At 35.0% G+C, this 23,754-nt stretch overlaps 1 protein-coding gene across 1 annotated transcript in view; it reads left to right on the forward strand.

The window, feature by feature from the left end:
- The first annotated feature begins 1,676 nt into the window (after positions 1-1,676).
- The window catches only part of LOC144441289 (prokineticin receptor 2-like), a 57,260-nt gene continuing 35,182 nt past the window's right edge, over positions 1,677-23,754 (forward strand). The window contains exons 1-3 of the mRNA XM_078130847.1: positions 1,677-2,107; positions 3,191-3,927; positions 5,098-5,156. Of these exons, the coding sequence (XP_077986973.1) occupies positions 1,677-2,107; positions 3,191-3,927; positions 5,098-5,156 (1,227 nt within the window). The remainder of the gene's footprint in view (positions 2,108-3,190; positions 3,928-5,097; positions 5,157-23,754) is intronic.

The following is a 23,754-nucleotide window of genomic DNA, read 5'->3' on the forward strand; positions in this document are numbered from 1 at the left end:
CTATAGTGTAGTATAGTATATAATATATAGTGTATAGCATAGTATAGTATATAGTGTATAGCATAGTATAGTATATAGTATATATTGTATAATATAGTATATAATATATAATGTAGTATATAGTATACTATAGTATAGTATAGTATAGTATATAATATAGCATAGTATAGTATAGTAAAGTATGTAGCATAGTATAGTATAGTATAGTATATAGTATAGTATAGTATTGTATAGTATAGTATAGTATAGTATAGTATAGTATAGTATAGTATAGTATAGTATAGTATAGTATAGCATAGAATAGTATAGTATAGTATAGTATAAAGTACAGTATATAGTATAGTATGGTATAGTATAGTATATAGTATAGTATAGTATAGTATAGTATATCATATCATAGTATAGTATAGTATAGTATAGTATAGTATAGTATAGTATAGTATAGTATAGTATAGTATAGTATAGCATAGTATAGTATAGTATAGTATAGTATAGTATATTATAGCATAGTATAGTATAGTATAATATAGTATAGTATAGTATAGTATATAGCATAGTATAGTATAGTATAGTATAGTATAGTATAGTATAGTATAGTATAGTATAGTATAGTATAGTATAGTATAGTATAGTATAGTATAGAAAACTGAGAAGACGGACGCGACACTTAAGTTAGAAGACCGACACTTGAACTAGAAGACCGACACACTTGAATTAGAAGACCGGTTTTTTGAACTAGAAGACCGACACTTGAATTAGAAGACCGGTTTGTCGTTATCGGCCACAGTACGACATAGCTCCATATATCTCTGTCTACATCACTGATTATGCTGAGCACGAAATACGAGTCAAAACGTTCAAAATTACCGTTGCTTTCTCCGATTTCACTTTTATATCACTGGCACTGGTATAATTATGTTAGTTTCCAGTATTGTTCTTCATTCAGCCGGAAATACTCAAGACTTAAGGGTTGTCACTACTCGTCTATCGACTCGTAATGACAACCCTTACGTCACGAAATTCCTTGGCTGAACGAAGAAGAATATTGTGGAATAACATCTAAATATCATACAAATAAACCTTAAATTATTCGAGATATCACCATTTTGTTCTGGTACTCTCCTTCACAGATACCATGGATACTGTGACATTGGTTCGTTTACATAAAATTTGTTTGGGTCCATCAGCTTTTTATATGTTCAACGCTAAGTTTAAGTGCTTTTGAAACTTCAATACAGAGACGTTCTGTTTTTAACAATCGTTCATCTTAAGACACACCAACCGATTTTTTTAATGGGGAATAGTTTTTTATTTATCTTATTTATTTATCTATTTATTTTACATAAATCGTCTTAATTATATGTGTGTCAATATGACCGAAGACAAATACATTCACAGACGGAAACACAGAACCTTTATATTTCAGATCCTACTCTATTATATAGGCATGAAAAACAATGAAAATTTTCAAAGTTGGTAGAAAGGAGTTGAACCATTTTGAAGTGACTATAATTACTTTTAGCGTGTTTCATTGCTCACAAACCCGAGTGGTTGCACACTTACGTTATCAAAAAGTTATTAACAGTGAGGCTCATTTCCTATTTGCTACAGGTGAATCAAAGCAGCGGTTTCTCACTTCATGCAAAGAATCTGAGGTTTATTGTTAAACAGTCATCATGGCCCTCTTTGATTTGCCGGAAATCCAAAACGACTATTACGATGACTATGGCAACTTTGTATATACAAATGTAGATTACTATCAGAATGGATCAATCCAAGAGATTGCATTTCCGGAAGTCGGTCTTGGAGCCAAGGCGGTTATTGGTATCGTGTACACACTCTCTATGCTTGTTTGTGGTATTGGTAACATATTGCTCTGTTACGTCATCTACCGTTTTCGCCGTATGCGTACCATTACGAATCTACTGATTGGCAATCTGGCCCTTTCTGACTTTCTGGTGGCGGTGATCTGTAGTCCCTTTAATTTCTACTACTACATAAACCAAACCTGGCCATTTGGAAAAGCTGTATGTGTGATTGTCAGTTTGGTCAAAGTGACCTCCCTGTATGTTTCCACCAACTCTCTACTGGCTATTGCAATTGACAGGTACGTCTTTCAGTTTACATATTGTAGTTGTGTACTATTAAACATGTTATCCGTCAATAGATAATTCATTTACGATTGATAGCGTTCTGAATAGCATTTATACATTCCCTTTCAGTGTTCTCTTTTCATTTCAATGCTTTATATACTTAAAGCAAATAGGGAGAATTCTTTGCAAATTCATTTTTAGGCCTTCATTGATGGAAAAACTGAGAATGAAATCCTATATATTTAAACTAAATTTACCTTCAATTTTTATCCAAATGATATAACGAAGCCCTGTGATTAGAAATGAGGCAAACAATAAACACCAGTATCGTGATGTACATGTATACTCATTCAAACCATCGAATTTGTATTAATGAACTATACTTCTTAATGATAACACATCGTTTTCACACAGACTTGGGATCGTCGTAGACCGTGTCACTTGGTATGAACAAGTGGCCCATAGTGAACTGTTCGTGTAGTGTAGCACGTACGTGGGTTCTGTCGATTATTTACTTTGACTATGAAAAGAATATGTGCCAGAGAGTGTTGTCGTCTGGCCTTATTCGAGCAGTAGCAGACGTCCTATTACAAAAAAGGGCTGTTATGTAGCAACTATTTGCCGAGGCGGATAGCTAAAGGAACTAATTATAACAATAACACATAACATTTCAATAACACATTTAAAGTGCCTTCCACAATGAATGTCTTCATCTCAACGTCGACAACGATGTACAATCATTACCCCTGGAATAGACACATATTAGTGCATGGCCCTGTAAGTTACATCAACTCCCTTATCCTATTTAACGTCCAAATCTATTGTTGCCCCTGTAACTGCATAGAGGTAAAGCATTCATGTGGAAACTGATACCCTACCAGGTCCCTAATTATACAAAACAAGACTTTAACCTGCAACTTGCAGATCCCAAGTCGGCGATTCCTGATGATGGTCAAATGGTTACTATATAACAGCCCTCGGAGTAATAGACGTCTGCTATTGTCCTCATAGCCACATATCTGATGGGATTAGTATAAATATAACAAGCCTTCATTTGAATAGTAGGACCTGATGACTCTTCTATTTGTTTCCTACAGATATTATATAATTATGAATCCACTACGTCCCCGAATGGCGATACGCAAAGCATTGGTAATCATACTGGCGGTATGGGTTGTAGCGATAACGGTGGCCCTACCATCGGCAATACATTCAGATACGTGGCTTTCATATGGGAGTTCTGTGCAGTGTAGTGAAATCCTCTGGAAGAATCCAAAAGCTCTGCAGATCAACACCATATTCCTTCTTTCGGCTGAGTTTATCGCACCTCTAATTATCATATCGTTGACATATGCAATGATTGCTCGCAAACTCTGGTTTCGAAAAATACCCGGAAGTGAGGGCCAGCTGACCCCGACCCAAGAGGTTGCACTTGAACAGTCGAAAAAGAAAAGTATACGTATGCTAATTATCGTAGTGGTGTTGTTTGCTCTATGTTGGATCCCTTATTACACTTACAGTGTTCTTCGAGATTTCTTCTGGGTGGAAAAATTCATCACAAGTGATAACATCAAAAAACATTTCACATTTTTTTATATTGTGGAAGCCATCGCCATGAGTAACAGTATGTTTAATACTCTCATCTACATCCTCTTCAATGCCAACTACAGAAAGTATGTTTATCAAATCCCTCTGATCTGCCGTAAAGGCAACACTCGTAATAGTCCGAGATACTGGTCGCAAGCTTCAAACAGATTTCGTTCACCTCTTAGCAAAGCTACCCGTCAGACATCATTACAACCTGTTCATACCCACGTTTCCCGTCAACCATGCAGTACGTGGTATATAAATGCTTCGAACAAATAATACGCGCGCGGACAGACAGAGGTACATACATACATACATACATACATACATACATACATACATACATACATACATACATACACACACACACACACTCACTCACACACACATACATACATACATACATACATACATACATACATACATACATACATACATACATACATACATACATACATACATACATACATACATACATACAAACAAGCGCCTATCAAAAATATGGAAAACTTTATCATTGTTTAAATAAGTCTGTAGGGATTTATACTAAATTTCTTTAGTAGGCTACATTTAATATCAATAAGTTCGAATACACACTATGCGATGTTATAGATGTGTAGAGTTTTAAAGATGGTATTTTCCATAATATTGATATAAGCAAACATAACGTACTATTATACTAAGGCGAGTTCATAATAGCAATGCATATTATAATATTACTTACCCGAGTTCATAATAGCAATGTACATTATAATATTACTTACACGGCAATGCTATACAGTTTAGGCCCGATAAAAAATTGTGTGGTTCCGATTAAGTTCAATTTTAGAATATTAGATAGGGTAGGTAGATATTGTATTATTTTATCGTATTGTTTTTCATGTTTGCGTGTCTAATTCAGGTAGTTGTTTTTTCCGTTGTTTTCCAAATGGTCCCTGTGTTACTGGTTGCTTCACATCAGATGTACAGCCATTGCAGATTGGAAGAACAATTTTATAGCGTCTTTTTAAGTTGATGTCAGTTTCCGCATCCACTGTTTCTGGCGAGACTTCAGAATTTTCGCGATTTCATTATTTATGTTCGAATATGTAAAAAAAAAAAAAAAAAAAAGTTTAGGATCGGCAGTGAAAAACTATGTGGGGTCGGGTAACCGGAACCAAACGATTTTTTTTATTAGGCCTTAGTACTGATTGTTTTTTATTAACATCATCCTATCATTAGAATCTATCAAACATCAATGCATGCCTGGACATTTTCAAAGTGGTACACTTCGTTTAGCTTAATCTTTGACAGCTACTATGATTGTTTATAGGAAATATCACGTAATGTAAGTTTATAGGTTACGCTTGTAAGCTGTGTGTCTTCAGGCCCTGAAAGAAAACATATAACTGTTTTTCGTCCTTGTCTATATCCCAAGTATATGTTGGTGGTCGTAGCAGTGACATTAAAAATAAACAGCTTACAAGGACAACAGTAGTAAATATAATGATTCGCAGTTCTTAATGTAAGCCATTTCTCTGGCATTAATACGATATCTTTCGTTCGCGGTTATAAGTCATATTTATCAACATAATTGAACAACGGAAACACTATCTGCCTTACTAATGACGTGCATACATCATGGTAACGAACAACCTAACACCATAAAATTTGAACTCTCTTAGCAATACGGTATTAGAGATTAGGAAATAAAGGTATGCTTTTGTTTAATGACTTTAAGGTTAATCTTTTTGACGTACAATATATACTGACGTATACTTAGATATTTCCCAATACTACCTAAGGGGCGTGTAGCGACTGGTAGTGAGAAAACCCTTTGATCATGAGTATTTCCCTGCTGAATTAAACATATATTGCGGAATAATATAATTATATCGTTCCAAGCACAATATATGAAAAATAGGGGGAAAGATGATTTGGAAAGTTTTGATTCATATTTCGAGCACGGCAGAACCAGTGATGTAGACAAGGCGTGTGCTGATGTAGAATTACCAGGGTATACATTTTTTTTCAAAGACAATATAACTATGCTTGTGCATGGTATAATTGACGTTATCTGATATGTTTCTGTTATAGACCTGTTGCCGGTTCCAAGATGCATTGCGCGTCTCTCCCCATACAACGCTATGTATTGCGTACGCGCCGAGGATTTTGCATGCGCTACTTAGGGTGGTGGTTGTCACCTGATCGTACCCTGTGTTCACCTGTAAAATCTCTCTCTATCATTGATGGCGTTTAGTCTTTGTTATATAAAATCACTTATAATGAAAGAGGTCAACATGTCTGTCCATCATTTCCTGATAAAAAAGTTATTTCAAACGTAATAAAGACAAAACAAGACTAACTGTAACAACATAAAAGCCGGCCTCTCGCGCAATGCATCTTGGAACCGGAAAATCGATAATTAAATATGGTATTCATTTCATGTTGTTCACGTATAATCAGTCATATAAAAGTCAAAACACTCTCAAATGATGTATAAATTGTTGACATTTAAAATGTTTTATAAATGTATACACTAGTACTTTTCTGAATATCAAGTATTAACGTTATCTCGCACTACATGTAACTCTCTCTTATCACTATCATCCATATGAAATGGTTATTCTGATTCCAAACTTAAATAATTATTATATTACAATCGGTAAAAAATCTTGATCCTCAGGTACTACGATAAGAGTGTGGTACCCTTATATGTATAAGGGCTTTACTTCAATCCCGCAATGATTTTTCCAGGAAACATAGAGAAGACATGCCATCCATATATTTTGTAGGTAATGGCCCGTGTATTTTATTCCTGCTTTTGTGTTGATCAAACGATATGGTATTCAGCATATGGAAGACGTCATTACATTACAATAAATGTCTTTGTTTGTGACGTTTCTAGCGATCCTCTGCGCGTCTAATCGAGTAGAAGAACTACTTTGGTTACAAACGATAAAGGTTTTACAGAGCTATTTCGAAATTTGTGATCACGACAATCGTATGTAACTGAGCACAGCGTTTTGTCGACAGCGTCTTACTGGGCAATTTCAAAAGAGTAAAAGGAAAGAATGGCAATACACTACGCAGCAATCTTTCAAACAGCGTAATACCTACGAATTGACTAGTTATGTTTAGCCTTTTTGAATGGAAAAGATAAATACCTCATACCATTGAAAATAGGAAAATAACCTACAGATTTATGTCTATATGAATGAATGAATATTTTATTTCGCATTCAGAGGCCATTGGCCCCAAATACATATACGAACAAATAAAGCAAGACAAAAAGTATAATGATTGCATATGTACAATTGAAAAACGTGTAAAGAATAAACATAATTTATGAAATGGAAAGTTTTCTCTCAATCTAAATGCCGTATAAAATGTACAATTTGTCTTATATGTATATATGGGGCATATGTAATGTCTTCTGTCGACATAATTATCAATAATTATTATTAGTTAATAAGGTCAATACATAGGGCTGGAATCACACCAAAGATTGAGGTTACCTTGGAATTAGTACATAGATATTCTTGTTCAGACGATGCTACCTCATACGTTCGACTTAAATATTATCTTGGCACTGTACTCTAATTATGGCACTGTACTCTAACTGAACTTTGATGTCATTTCGTATGTTTCTTTTATTAAATGTTGTATTCATTATATGCATGTTGTTCACGTGCAATCAATCACTTACAATTCAAAACACTTTCAAATGGTGTATAAATTGTTGACATCTGTAAATGAATAGCGTTGTTTCTGAATATCATACATTATAATAATAATAATAATAATTAAAATAAATGTAATATGCCTATCTCTATTATACTTTTATTATTGCAAAATATAAACCATATCATTTAATTTTATTTTACAAAATATGACATATGAGAACTAGTCAACTATAGAAGTGTGTCACTCTAATATGCACAAGGCCTTATTTCATTGCCGTTGTCTAGACTAATGCTATCTTTTGACTCGCATGTAGTTCTCTAAACTCTCTCCACTTGTTACTTGAGTAACACTGACTTCACTTGTGTTTGCATCAAATCAAAATAATTTGCACGTCTTCACTGTAACGTGTTGTAAGATCAAAACATTAATGTATTGAAATTGTAAAGGCCATGACGAAATTACACATTTCTGATTGAGAGTACTAACACCGGCACCCTATCCTCTTTGGTTTGATTTTTATCATTTATTAAATATAGTGAATGGCATGACCCTTTTAGGATATTCATACGCTATTTTCAGAATGTTAATTATTCTCGGTTACAGACTAATGATAACAAACCACAATACAAAGCTTGTTGATGTAGCTTTTATGTTAAATGATTCATTTGCATAGTTAATGATTTTTTTTCGTAAGAATGCATTCATCAATCCTAACGTAATTTGGTTATATATTGATATGAAACCGCGTGTATCCTACAAAAACGTGTTGCTGTAGCGTTTAATTGTAATAATTAATTGTCATAATTCATTATCTATTGTAATTAGGCAACATCGTGCTTCAAATGTCACATAATTTGGTGTATACGTTGATGGTAACAAAGCACAGGTGTGGCAGAAAGCTATTAATTTTGATGTATAATTTCATTTTAATGAGTCACTTGCATAATTAGCGATTTTTTGTAATGGGGCAATATCTCAATGCATGTTTCAAATTTCACATAATTTAGTGCATTAATGATAACAAAGAGCATGTGTCTCATAAGCTTGTAGATGTAGTTTTTAGATTTAATGAGTCTTTTGCATGATTTAGCAATTAAGGATATACCAATTTCAAGATCAGTTGTATAATTTCGCATCCTATATGTTTGTTGGCACTAATCAAAGTCAAAAGTTTTGTCCTTATGCTGGGCATTCAGTTTACATCCGATTAAACGTTCTCTGTCTCTTAAGGGAAGCACTTAGTTTACATCGGGTATTGTATACAAATGAACACATTCTGAGATTTCATTCTCTTTAATCATAGTTTAATCTTGTTATACTGTATTATTGTATTGTACATTTTATAGTAACATGTGTATTGCCTTTCAAGGCCATCAGACGACGTGCTTAAAGTACAAACTGAAAAATACATTTCTGTTGTACAGATGGCAAATTTGAAAGGGCGAACATGGTTTACCATGGTTTTGACTTGAGATGTTATCAGCTCTATAGCTATATTTACTCAGAGTGGGCAATAATCTAGTGTCTGAATTTGAATTACTCATTAAATGTTTTTAACTTATTGTTATTCGGATGGTTGCGTACATCGCCATACATCGCCTGATATATTTTGATTTCGAAGTTGACTATGTACTGGACAGATTAACAGAAAGTGGTGCTCGTCTCGACATCCCAAAACATACAGAATGTTCCACACTCTTTTATGAGAATAGATACTATGATACCGCCGTTTTCCAATGGAGAAAGGCAGAGACGAGCATCAGAAGCATGCCAAAGCCTAAATAAATTTATAAATATGATTCTAAGTTAAATATCTTTCCGGTTCACTTTTGAAAATACTGTAAGAATGTTTTGTTTTCTCCAAATTGCCAGTGTCATTTACTTATTTAAATTGCTGATTGTTTATTATATAATTTAAATGTTAATGTTCGAGAAATGTTTTGTAGTTTCAAACAGTGCACGTTTTGTGAATAACGGTTAAAGTCTTTGTATAAATGCCGCCGAATTATCTGCTATATATAGCAACATTATATACAAAGAGTGGTGATGTTTTACGCTCTTCGTCGGTCACATTACGTGTAACCGACAAGTCTTTTAAAGATGTGCAAATCTTCATTTTGAGGTTTGCATTTTGAGTTGAGGTTTGTTAACTAAATAATTTGTTTAAACTACTGTTTCTTAGACTTGATCTCCCAACTTTTATTAATATGTAAACTCGGGCAGTAAAATGTACAGGGAAATATTAGATGGTTGGTCTCGTAGATGCAGTATTTTATAATTAAAAAATAAATGGCGATCTCTTTGCGACATGCTTCACTCAAGAAAATAGTACTGTAACAGGTAAAACCAACAGGTATGAATATAGACAAAATGGGGACCAAAAGGACTCGAGATATACAAATTATTGTGTTCTGTTACTTATATTTTTCTCATTTAGCACTTATCACATTATCAAAGCACATTTTTTTGTTTTCATTTTTATTTCAGTATTTGATGTACTTGTATTGTGTTTGGATTTCAAATATTTATGTTTATGGCGAATTACACGTTTAGTATTGTAAGTTGTGTTTAACACTGTTTTAAATTAACGTAACCTATTTCTGGATTAATGCCATGTTACCCCTGACAACAGAACAATGTATTCTGATTTGAATGTGGGAGTACGTGTGGAAATAAGAGATGAGAATGTAATTGTATATTGATCACCAAAAGGAAGGCATAATGTTAGTAAGAAATACAACTGGGTACTAACGTGACTAGGTTTATATCCATTACATATACACATAGTTTTCGCTTTTGCTCATCTCGTTGAATCGGCCAGATTTATATATATGCTGAAATGAATGGGTTAAAGTTTACTTTAAAATATATATCTATTTCAATAATTTATGTACTATATTAGTGAAAATAAAAGTTTAACTTGTTTGTGTACGAGCTGTGACTTTTCTTTCTTTGTTGTGACGATAACTGAAACTATTATTAACCATTACGGTGGTATTGGTGTTTATAAATGTTGGTCATGATGATGATGATGATGATGATGATGATGATGATGATGATGATGATGATGATGATGATGATGATGATGATGATGATGACGACGATGACGATGATGATGATGATGATGAACACCATTCTGTTTCTTAAAGCATGGTATTCCAATATATAAATGCCCTGGATCCGCCAAGTTACAAGAAAATGTTGTTTCGTCTTAACTTGTTTGCCACAAATTTCCTTGAAATATCACTGTTGATCCCCAAATGTCAGTGGTTCGTTAATACAAATCCATAAATCACAAATATATTATCGATATGGGAGATGGCTACAAGGCTCATACCTAAATTGCATAGCTGTGACATGATAATTGACGAGTCACGTGGAAATAACAAAGCACGCCTGGGTGCTATATATGGAATACGACGCATATGCGTCGGTAGAGTTAGACCCATGTGCTAATATTACAACAAGTGCCGGCCAATAGTGTGGTCAAAGTGTTGCCATGAAGCTATAACTATGATTGCTTCACAGACCGAGACACAGACAAGACCATACTAATCTACCCTATAAGGTAAGATACAACCTATAAATGTCATAGTACAATATGCAGCTACAATTCTTGAAATCTCTCAGTAAATGTTATCTTTAATTATTGTAAATGGGTATTACCATAACGATGTAATAGCTTAATTGATTTATTCACCACATTGTTTCTACTTTGAATCAAAGTAAGTCGACATAAATTGTCGAATCATCGTCCAAAATTGCACCTACTGTAATGCTGATACATTGCTATAGTGTCGTTGCTGTAGTGTCTTGTAGTCTTACTACGGACTTTCAAATGACAATATTTAAAATGAACCTACAACGCTTACGACCACTAGTCTTGTAACCAGGTCACGTCAATACTATATAGATTGCTAATTGCAATACATTTAAGAATGATCCCCTATTGAAATCCAACACGCGCAAATATAATCCTTAATGTTATTTCAAACACAGTAAGTATCTTTAATCATTATAAAATAAAGAACATTCGATTTCTTGGTCGACACCATAACTTCCGCTCCACGCGCTTCACATGCAATAATGTAGGCGTGCGTGAGAATAAGTCGACCTTCATGTTCTCCTTTGACCCTCTAACGTGAGGTAAAATGCTATTGCAGGTACCGATAATTAAATTCAATAAATGTGAAAAAGTTTAGATGAATTTATCAATATTGATATAATTGAGTTAGGTGGGTAAGTTTCATCAAACATACAAATATTACCTCATATTCTGTTGTGATTCATGTACAAATACGTTCAGCAGATTCTAGATTGTTTATATATCTTATTTCATTACATTTGTTTTAGCCAGTCATAATTATATAATTACTGTTAGTACACTTGGTGCTGTACATTATATAGATCTAAAACAATTGCGTAAATATCCATTTCGTACCTTTGTACGACATGTTAGTACAAGCTCGGTAAATAGTGCAATCACTTTTAGGTCGAACAGCCTCTCTTGCATATACTAGAAATAGTGTATGAGGAGGTGTAATGTGTCCTCAGACGTTTTAAGTTTTGAGATGCAATTGTCACGGGGAGGGGGACGACATACTGACATACTCCTGACTACATTCCTACAGTACAAAATACGATTGCTACTCAACACCCCATATGGTACAAGGATTGACCCTGCAAGACGACCTGTGCGTGTCTGTCACTTGAATCTATATATGAAAGGTGCAAAAATGTGAAGAAATTCAATGTATCACTACATTTTACCACCTACAACAAGTCCTGTATAGATCTCTTACAAGATTTGCAATGTTGTCAATGTTATTTATGGGATCCCTTCCTATGTGAAATGATTAGACACAGGTGTTTCACTGTTAACTGTTACAAATGCTAAATGACTGTAAATATTACATATACTTTCTTGTTGATAGGGTATGTAAATTTATAATATGACACTTATGACAAAATAGCTTATTCAATCCTGACTTCATAAGATGATGGCCGTATATAAGGTTACAACCTTTGATACATTTACATAAGGTACATGCATGAGATAACACATACCAGCATGTGTAACAGACACTCATACAAAAAGAAGACCCTAGAAAAATTGATTGCATAAGATAGTGTCGAAATTATATGTGATCTATCTGAATGGACTGGTTGGCAAGGTTGTGATCAATCCCTTCGTACCGTAGCCGTAGTCGTCTAGTCTATGATAGCTAGGGACGTCGGGATGCCAATATCGGTAAGTAGGATCGCAGTGGTTGGGCGCCGAATAAAACATTTTAAAGAGATCTACATTTTGGCATGCCAGAATAAAACTCAAGTATAAATTAAACGCTGCATGATTGATTCCCCTGGCTCGGTTTGCTTGACTGGACATGTCTCTTTATTATAATACCAATATAATGCTAGAACAAGAAAAGCAAACAGGTGATGTCATATTGACACAATAGTATGATTGATCATCGCTTTATATATATATATATATATATATATATATATATGCTGGCTTATTTTAAAATATATATATATATATGCTGGCTATCTGTCATTCCAGTGTTAAGCCACTGACCATCGATATATTATTCAAATGATGTAAAGATTGAATGCCATTTTTTATGTAATGGGAACTTTCTGTAAAGCTGAACTTGCATTTAATCTATGGAACCAAAATGTCGATGTCATATCACAAATACTAATTAAATTCGGAAGCAGGCCCGTTGCCCCCCCCCCATCTCACCCCACGGCCGTTTGCCCCACGGCCTTTTGCCCCTCTCACCTGAATCGAAAGTCCTTTTAGAAACTGTAATTTTAGTTTTACTCAGTAACAACCGTAAATGGCAATAGTTATCGCATAATTCAAATTATTGCGAAGTAGAAATGGCTCATTGTTCTGTTCTGTTCCAAGGAAATTTGCGTTTGCATGTTCGATGTCTTGGATACTTTACCGCAAATCGTGTAAAAGACTGTATTGCTAATTTTGGGTGTCATTACATGAAGGAAGTGGTGTGTTCACGAATTAAGAGCATAACAAAAATCAGTCTGCGCCTTGGCTAAAGGAATTGCCGTTGACCATGATAAGCTCTTTTAAAGGAAAGAAGTGTTCTATCTAATCGGTGTTGTTTGATAAAAATAGAGCATTTTATCAGTATGAAAGGAGACATGTCGGCAATACAGTAAGCTCTCGCAGCAATACGAACTGCCATGGCATAGGTATTACCTTGGGGTAACAGTCACGGAACTTGTCTGAGCTCGAGGTAAAAATTATGACAATGCTTTGTCGGTAATTACACCTAATTCGCTCTAATATTCACCACCTCACAGACAATCTTTGATGTTCGACAGGATTACAGTACTAGATTCAATAACCCCGAAGAATCATAAAAGATTCCTTTGAACGAACCAATGTGACAGTTAGTATTCATGCGAGATAAAGTCATGGACTATAAGTCACTCCCATGTACATTCATATTCAATCCAACTTGAAGATGTGGAATATGTTGATATATTATTGGGGCAAAAGGCTTGGAGACAAAATGACCAGGGGGCAACGGGCCGGGAGGGGGGGGAGACGGGCCAGGGGGCAAAGTGCTGGGGCAACGGGATATAAACACCTGATAAAATGCACTTGTTTCAAGGATACGTCTATAGAAACAAGTAATTAAAACACATCATAGATTTCCTACACTGTCAGTAGTGCGAGGCTTTAGCTGTTAGAAGGGTTACCCCGAAACGTCAGCTATTTTATAACATTCAAAGTAGTCTTTTAAGACAGCACTTAATTTCATGAAGACATATTCAATCATGTCTACTTCAATAATGTTTTCGCGATGAGGTTTTAGTAACCTTGTTTGTACACCTCTAAGAGAGATGGTTAGCATAACAAAATACCACTCAAACGATTTACAAAGACCAATAGTAACATAATACAATTGTAGAATGTATGTATGTATGTATGTATGTATGTATGTATGTATGTATGTATGTATGTATGTATTTTTCAATAGGAAGTCATGATAAAATAGTTTTATAAACATAATAAATACCAACTCCTCATCCATATGGCCATTTTAAACAGTATCTTTGCATATTTGCATACATTATAATTCCCTTGTATATAAACAAGTAATTGCATCAGCCATAACTTAAATTTGATAGTTTTTAGTGATGGGTTGTTAATCAAAGTCTCCCCCATCCCTACGTTTATACATTTAGTATGTGATTGTAATCCGATTTAGTACTGGAATATATTGATTTACAAGCTCAACAAACCTTTAAAGAGGTCATAACTTTTCCATCATTTAAAGATGTAGAGAGAGAGAGAGAGAGAGAGAGAGAGAGAGAGAGAGAGAGAGAGAGAGAGGGGGGGGGGTTGGTAGTACTGGAACTCTTTCTTGGTTGTAACTCGGAGTTTCACGCATTGTGCGATCATGAGACAACTGTTTTCTACTCTCTGTGTGTGCTGTTTATATAGAGTGCAGACAATAGAAATATCATCACTATTGTCTGTGTAGGTGGGTTGGTGTTGTGTGTGTGGAGGTGTTGGTTGTTATTGTGTGAGTTATTAGGTGCGGACGAGTAGGTGTTGGCGGGTTGTTACATGTTGGCCTTTGATGTTCCGTTAGTTAACGGGTTTAGCTTACGTGATAGATGCTCTATTGAAGTTAGACAAATAAAACTTATTCTCGTGTCGGCATTTGGATATCAACTCAGTTCTTTTGTTTAGTGTGGAGTTTTTGTCTGCTTTAATAATGGTTAGTTTTTCGGTTAAACACAGGTTGCATCGTTTTGTTTTATTGGTGTATGCTTGGGCTGTCTTGCTGATGAGAGTAGAAAACAGTTGTCTGATGATCGCACAATGCGTGAAACTCCGAGTTACAACCAAGAAAGAGTTCCAGTACTACCAAAACTATTGCGCTCTGCCACTGCGGTATAGAGCAGTGTCTTAGCAGACTGATACTCACCGAGTAATATATATCATTCAACAACTTGGAAATTGAAGCTTTTAATCTAACATCGGTTTACAATTCACCCTGTGTGGAAATAGAAGGAAAAAATTGTCGCAGCCATTTTGAAAACATTAGCAAAAGGTGTGAACGTTATTTAACTGGGCCATGCATTATTAGTAATTAAATAAATTGATATGTGTGGAATTAAATGACCATTAATCTTTAGGATTATACTAATCTTCAAGTAAAATTCAGCTCTGAGTGTAACCGAAACGTATTTGAGTCTAGAGATCATCTTTTGAAGGTTTTAGGTTAATTGGTTGAAATGTGCAGCACATGAATTCTCAAGTACTATCATTACAGTCAAAAAGAACTATGGATTTGCCACGTCTGTTGCAACTTATATTGTTGTAATTTAATTCCACATTCTTTATATCATGCTCTTTGATATGAATAGAGGATGGAAATTGGCCTAATATTCTTCTGTCTGATTTTCTAAGAGTGAACTTAATGGGGCTATTATGAACTAAAAGATATAGTTTCAGATAGGCGTGGCATTTATGTACGCTGTACAAGTCGTAAATGGCTTCATAAGTTCTTTCACACGGACAATGTAGCAATATAGCATGCATGAATGAAACAATGCACATCAAGGTTGGTGGTATAATAAAGCCATGTCCTGCTTCCAAATTTAATTAGTATATGGCTTCCTAAAATGACCACGTCTTAATATTCTATAAGTTGGAAGCAGGTAGAGAAAAGGAGGGGGAGAAGACAGAAAAAAAGAAATAGGGAAAATACTTAACACTAAAATATGACAGAGACATTGACGATTATACATCAAGCAAACACACACGCACGCACGCACACACACACACACACACACACACACACGAACGAACGAACGAACGAACGAACGAACGAACGAACGAACGAACGAACGAACGAACGAAAGAAAGAAAGAACGAACGGGTGAAAAACAGGAACAACGCAAGCGAGGATTTATACAAGCATTTCCAAATTGGTGCAGTACACAGTTTTAATTTATTTATACACTTGTTAGTAATCATTATTTGTAATCAACTGAACAGATTTAAAATATGTGCTTGTCCAATGACATAGGAAGACAAAGTATCATCAAGTGAATATAGTGGATACTAGAAAACGTGTTCTGTCAACTTCTTTCAACGATAGATCATCAAATTACGGTACGGCCAATTACTTTAGTCTGACTATACATATCCTCCGGGAAATTTCAATACAGCATTACATTTGAAACAACTCACTTTCAGCTAACCAGACATGACGTGACGTGACCGCAAGACATTAGCATTTACACAGGTAATTGCGCTCCTAAATAATGAATACGTTTAAGATATGACTTGAGGCACAAAATATATCATTATTTTCAGTTACGTTTTCACGGACATAGAAGTGTTTTTAATAATTTCATAGTCAATTTGCAATGTTAAGATTTTTGATACACTATTTATTGTCAAACAATCATCGGAAACACTAAATTGCAACTGTTACAAAAATATTCAATTCTAGCTTTTGAATGGGTCACGGTTTGAGGAAATTGTTCAGTTTATAATAATTGCAAGATACTGCTGACGGAAAAACAAGTATGAAATTTAAGACAACTGACTATACCAACACTAATTATATTTAAGTAAGGGAAAGAAAATAGCTCTTTAGAAATACATTAACATGTATGGAAAGAAAAATGATCTGTCAAGAAAATATCAAATAGAATCCTTGTAATAGGAGATTTTCTTTACTGACTGTAACTCAATTGTATTCAGGCATGTTTGCCTACGAATCAAACATTCCCAAATAGCGTCAATTCAATGATTATGGAAGGATGGCATTATGCCCCCAGTTATTACAGTGTTGTATCTTTTAAACGGCACTCTATCCATTCCCCTATTGATTACAACAACTAGGAAAGTGAAAATGAAAAATATCACAAAAAACATTTGTAGTTAACGAAATGTATTTATTCTAATACTGTTGATTTTGTTGTGTCAGTCGTTAATAGTTTTCAATTGGTTTATAAATTCTTGTATTGGCTGTGTCTAGTACAGTATAACATTATTACATGCTAACATTCGGTCAAATGCTTCACGAGACTGAAATGTCTGTACTCAAGTTCTTTCTGATATTCGGTTTTCCGAAATCTGTTCAATGAGTATGAAAGTGTCGTCAGAATTCCATCACTTTTTTGTCAGAAAATTGAAGGTTGTTATGGTTGCCAATAATACATTTTGTGCTAGATTTCAACCCAAACTTTTTAACTTGTACCTGTGTGAGTCAACTGACTTTGTATATATATTTTTTAAATTGAAAAAAAGAAAAACGTTCGATAAAACTCTGATACTGCTATCGGCAGAAACGACTGCCAAATAGCATTTTGGTAATGTTAACAGCAACATACGAGTACAGCGTAATATTCATACCATTCCAATACAAGAGCCATATTTTGCATGACAATAGCTGATATCTTCAGCATTTAAATAAAATATCATAATGTTGGTTTTTATATAGCTCTTTCCCACTTTGTGCTCAAAGCGCTTCACAATTATTACCCCTGGCTCGGATCTTTATAGCGGCACAACAGCACTTTATACTTACTTAACTCCCTGGGGAGCATACAATCCATTAAAGTATGACAGAACTTGATTTCTTTGACAGAACTGGACACCCACATATGAATGGGAACTCAGCCTCCTCGAAATATTTGATTAGAAATGTACGGTTTACAACAATACATACTATTTCTAGGGAAGGAATATAATTGTAAAAGCCAGCAGGCATACTGATTGTCGGTCAATTGCCTCATTGCGGTTGCCGTCATCCAAGCAAAAGTACAATCAGACCATAAATTAGTATGCCGTAATTCATAGTAATTATGATGAATGTACGCCTAACAGACTACGTCATTGCACGCTAGGATAGTCGTACTAGAATAACTGTAAAATCGATAAAAGAGACAAGTTAAATTCTGGGGTTCAAACATATGGGTTGAGTCGTTAATACAGGTTTACATCTCTTAAGTCGATTGGGTATAATGGTTATATCATGCACAGACTTTAAAGTTAGAAATATTCAACAGATACCATTAAATTGGAACAAAATTTGAGCACAGAGTGGGAAAACGATAATACAAAGACGTGTACACAACATTGTTAAAGAACTTTAGTCGACTAACTGAAACAGCTGTCGCGAAAAGTCCGCGAACCAAAACGACTTGGTCTTTGTTTACTTGGCTAAACGCATTACTGCACAAAACGGGATGAGTACAATACTCCTCAAAACATTTTTGGAGAATAAGTTCTTTCAGGCCAACCTTCATAATAAAATCCAGTACCATTAGCCTAGGATTGGTCATAATTGTTATTATTTAGTCGCCATTAATATCAAAAGTCTTCTTTCCAAGGCGGTAAAACTATTAACCTGGAAATTTTCACAAAAAGATTTAATTCCGCTTATTTAGCTGGAAACCAAAATAAATGCAAAAATAAGTATTGACTAAAATGCTTTCTTGTAAATGAACGCAATATGTACCAGTCTATCTGGTAGTTTGTAAACATTAGTCTTTGAAAAATAGCTGAAGATTGTAGAGTCACAACATTTACTAGTGACAAAAATATCTAGGTATACAGTTAGGTTTACAGTTACAGTAAAAGTCCTCTTTTATTCAAACTCAAGTTATGCCATACTCAGGTCCAGTGTGTTGAAAAAAGTTTATCGTACCATAGCACTGTAGTTGTACTGATCTATATTTGTAGTGCGAACTCATCTTTCTACTATATAAGAACGTAAATATTTGCATTGACTGTTATTCTCAAGTGTTAGTATTCTTTGAATCCATGCAAGACGATACCCTTACGGAAGGGCAGTATCCATGTCGCATGTTTAGACCCCATCTAAACGATTCAGACAAAGTATATTTGTATTAATCTAGCAATTTATTTGCCTCATTCCAAGGAAACTTTATATAAACGCGCGAGTCAAAAATGTCATCTATGCGAAGAATTGTAAGTACGATTTGGAAGGACCTACAGGTGATATACAAGTGTCAGATCGACATCGCCAGTGAATCAAAGTTATAGGTGCTTAGAACAACAATGCAAAGATCTACAGGTTCTATGAGGAGCAGTTTGAATGTGTTATATGATCTAAGCCAATACATGAAAATATGATCGAGAGAAGTGAATGACTCATCAGTTACAATTTCCATATGACAGCCCAATCCAGAGTAAAATTGACCTTTAGGCCCGAAACATCGGTGTACATGTGAAGGGTAATCAGTACAGAAAGCAGGCTTTGATTTTACAGACCCGTAATGAAAATGAGCGTATCATCTTCGTTGTTCGTTCCTAATAGGCTGACGCCGATGGCATCAGGTGTAAGTTAAAGGGCATAAAAATCAACAACAACAACAACAACAACAACAACAGCAGCAAACAGGTAGTGACAAATGGATCTCCATTACGTCAATGAGAGCACACGGGAAATTGTGTGTTCTTACGTTTGGTGTCAAATTTGTGTCTATATGTTAGTATTGCTGCAACAGCAATAGTCTTGACCTACGGACGCAAACACACGACTCTCAATGGTTGCAAATTGGCAAGGTCATTAGAATAGTGAATTAGTTATCAATTCCTGAGTAGGGAAACCATTTTTGAGTGATTTACGAAATGAGGCTAATTTCGACTTCGATCAATTGAACGCTCGTATTTGTTATAATTGCTCCCCCTGTCAGTATCAATAGTAAAGGTTATAGATATTGTAACCCTCGGGACGAGATCATTCGGTTCGATACAATGATTAAAAGCCAAACCATGTTTCCAAGCAAAAATATCCTACCATCCACATGAGTAGTTGTCTCTGGAGGGCAAATCAGATTCCACAGGCTAAGAGTAAAGTATCCCAATACACGTATCTTCATACGTATATAGCTCGTGTTGATACTAAGATATTTTGTTAACAGGAAATGAAAATATTTGAAGAAAATACTCTTGCTACATGCCCAAATCGTGTAGATCAATACTAGATAATGTAATGATGCCGGGAAATGTATCTCAGTTTTTATATTTTAATATTGAATTAACAGTTTTCATGATGACTTAAACGTGTTAATGTGCGTAGTCGTTACCATAACAACACCTTTGTACTTCAAAGATTTGAAGCAGTGTTTACCGATACATTTAACGAGACTAGACGAGCTAATGAAGATACGCTTACATAATACAGAACTTGACGACTACATACGGCGTGAAAACTTGCGTTTCTTTGGAATACAGGAGGAAGAACAAGAGGATACTTAACAAATTCTACGAAACGTCATCTGACGTGAGTTGGAAATTGATACACAGACGATAAAGTTCCAATTGGTCCATCGTACCAGAGCAACAACGAAAGGGAAACTACGTGGCCTAATAGCCCATTTTCTAAAGACACGAAGCGGTTCTAGATGTACAGGTAGTAAATTAGAGGGAAAACCTTTGTCCATTAGAGAAAATTTCAGTCAACCTACACTAGAGAAGAGATGTAAACTAATCCCGGTGATGAAACTGTTCAGAGAAGAAAAGAAACGTTCAGTATTAGTGGCTGATAAACTATTCTTTGACGGAATCCCGGTTTGAGCCACTGCGACATTTAAATAAGAAATAAACGAGTCAATTCATGGTGAATAGGACATACTAGAGCGAATAGAAACACAAATTGTATATGTTCTGTTCATGGAATGTTCACGGACTGCGAGTAAGAGGTCACAAATTTAAAGACGATAACTTTTTAATAGCTCGCGCAGCGGCTCAATGACTAGTACGCATGCGCGTCCTATATACTATTTTACTATTTGATAGTTCTATTTGATGCTTTTTGGTGGTTTTACCCAAGGATGCATTGCGGTGCAATGACTACGCATGCGCGTTCTATATACTATGTGCATTCTCCACGCGGAGGGCGCTATCTACAATCAAAATGGGCTAGGTCTATCAAGGGGTGGTGTTCAATGCCTGTAACCAGTGAACATTGTGGAGTAATATTTGAAGTACTAGTATTTGCATTGGAAAATGCATAAGTGAAAAGCACAATCTCTGAAAGGTGAATATTTTTGTAAATGGAGAACACAAGTTTCTGATGATAACCGTAGAAATATAATGCAACGCAATAAGCTTAGGACGTATAGAACATTTAAACCCAACATTTATATAAAACCATATCTTGTCATTTTGAAAAGTTTTCAACTCAGACATTTTTACACAAAGTTTAGATGCTCCTGTCATAAGTTAATGATCGAAATGGGTAGATATATAGATATACCAGTAGAAGACAGAATATGCTCTCTCTGTGTGTGTGTGTGTGTGTGTGTGTGTGTGTGTGTGTGTGTGTGTGTGTGTGTGTGTGTGTGTGTAACTCCAATGAAGTGGAGTCTGCGGTTCATTTTGTGTTCAATTGCTCTAGGTAGTACAGTCAACGAAGACAGGGTTTCTTTCAAACGGTATCAACTATTAGTTTTATGGATAAGGCTGACGAGACTAAGTTCATCATGATTATGTCAAGTACAGACATCATTTCAGTCATCTATCTATTCATCTAACTTCAGCTCGTCCCTGCGTTTACGTCTATAGAATTCCTTATGTGATATGGGTTAGTGATTTATTGCGACTAGTTGTTTGTATCAGATCTACATTTACTCCATTTATACAAGCCTGTTTTACGGTAGTAATCATCTGAGCACTAAATAATCCTATTAGACCATCCCTACTCTTCTTGTCATAAACAAAGGTCAATGGTCAAATTCATTTCCTGTCTAAATTGTGGTATTTTCATTCGGGTAAATTACAACATACAATTGGGGCATAGTACGAGAGTGAGATTGCCTTAGTCAGGAATAGATCTAAGGTTGCAAACTGAAATATACGGTTACAATTCAGACAGTTTCATACAGCTGACATGTACATCGCATTAAGTAAGCCCACAAACTTTCAAAGATGTTTTTTTTTGTAAATGAACATGATGGTATAGTATATCGATGTAGTGTATGTTTATCATGTGTCTTGGATAAATGCCCTGATTGACTTGCATCGATACGGTACAAGCACCCAATAGCTAACTTTTAAAACAGGGTGGGTGAAAGTTTTATTAAGTTACAATGTCTTTACCAATGAGGTCATTTGTTCTCAATTCTAGATCTCAAACACAATATAGAATTGAAGACTGCTATTATTGTTTTATTTATCATCAAACCAGAATGTGTTTTAAGGATTATATATAATTGAAAGTCAAAATATATTTTTTGTTAAAGTTTTTTATTTTTGAAACCTTTTTTCAACTTTTTTTGGTAGGTATAAGTCTCAATATACACCTAGCCACCTCCACCCCCCCCCCCCCCACTCCCGATAAGAGAGTTAATTCAAAATCAATGATAGGGATCATCCTGTTTTCAAAGGAAGGGGTCAGATGCCCCAGGTTCAGTCTTTTTGCTGGTCCGATGTAAAAATCCATCGAACCCCCCCCCCCCCCCGGAGAAATTTACCAGGTCCTGACTTGCACCATTTCCCCTCTGTTTACTGGCGCAGAATAAGAATAATCGTAGACTGAACATTTATCACTTTTAGGTGAAGTGTGGATAGACGGAGAACACTTATGACAGAGAATAGTCTATCATCTGCCAGTGGGAGCATCAGTGTATGTATTCGTATGTATTCAAATCAAATGTCCACATGAGTGTACAGCGACCAATGTGTTTGGCCTACCGGAAGTCAATCATTTGAGTCACACTACACCCCTGTGTGGAAAATCGAGTTGTCCAGAAATGCACAACGATGTACAAAAAAGTTGAAAGAAAAGTAAAAAAAAAAAGTTGAAAAAAAAGTTAAAAATAAAAAAACTTTAACCAAAAATATATTTTGACTTTCAATAATATATAATCCTTAAAAACATTATGGTTTGACGAAAAATAAAACAATAATCTCAAATAAATGAAAACTTGTTTGAATTAAATAATGATAACATGGAATAAAAGTGTGGACTTCACCGAAAAACTACGCATAAACAGTTAAAATTAGTTTGTAACTACGAAAATTATAAAATACTACAGCAAAAATAGAATTATATAATAGTTTTGGCCTGAACGCGTTAACGGCTTGCCATACTTGTCCACCCACTCCCCTCTTTCACGACCGCCGCATTGCTTATGAAATTGTCGTGGAATATGGTAGCATGTTTTCATACTTTTGTCCGTTTGTTTATAGTTGTTAAAGTTAGTATAGGAAATATGACTAACTTTCACACAGACGTAGAAAGAAACTGATAAGAACATGGCCTGAACCTACATCAGATCTAGAGGTACCCGCTGTTATTTTGTATTTGTATGTAAATTTGATAGTGTGATAAGGAGAAGACTTTCATCATCTTCAAAGAAAGTTTTAATTATC

This window comes from Glandiceps talaboti, chromosome 10, assembly GCF_964340395.1.
Source record: "Glandiceps talaboti chromosome 10, keGlaTala1.1, whole genome shotgun sequence".
NCBI lineage: Eukaryota > Metazoa > Hemichordata > Enteropneusta > Spengelidae > Glandiceps > Glandiceps talaboti.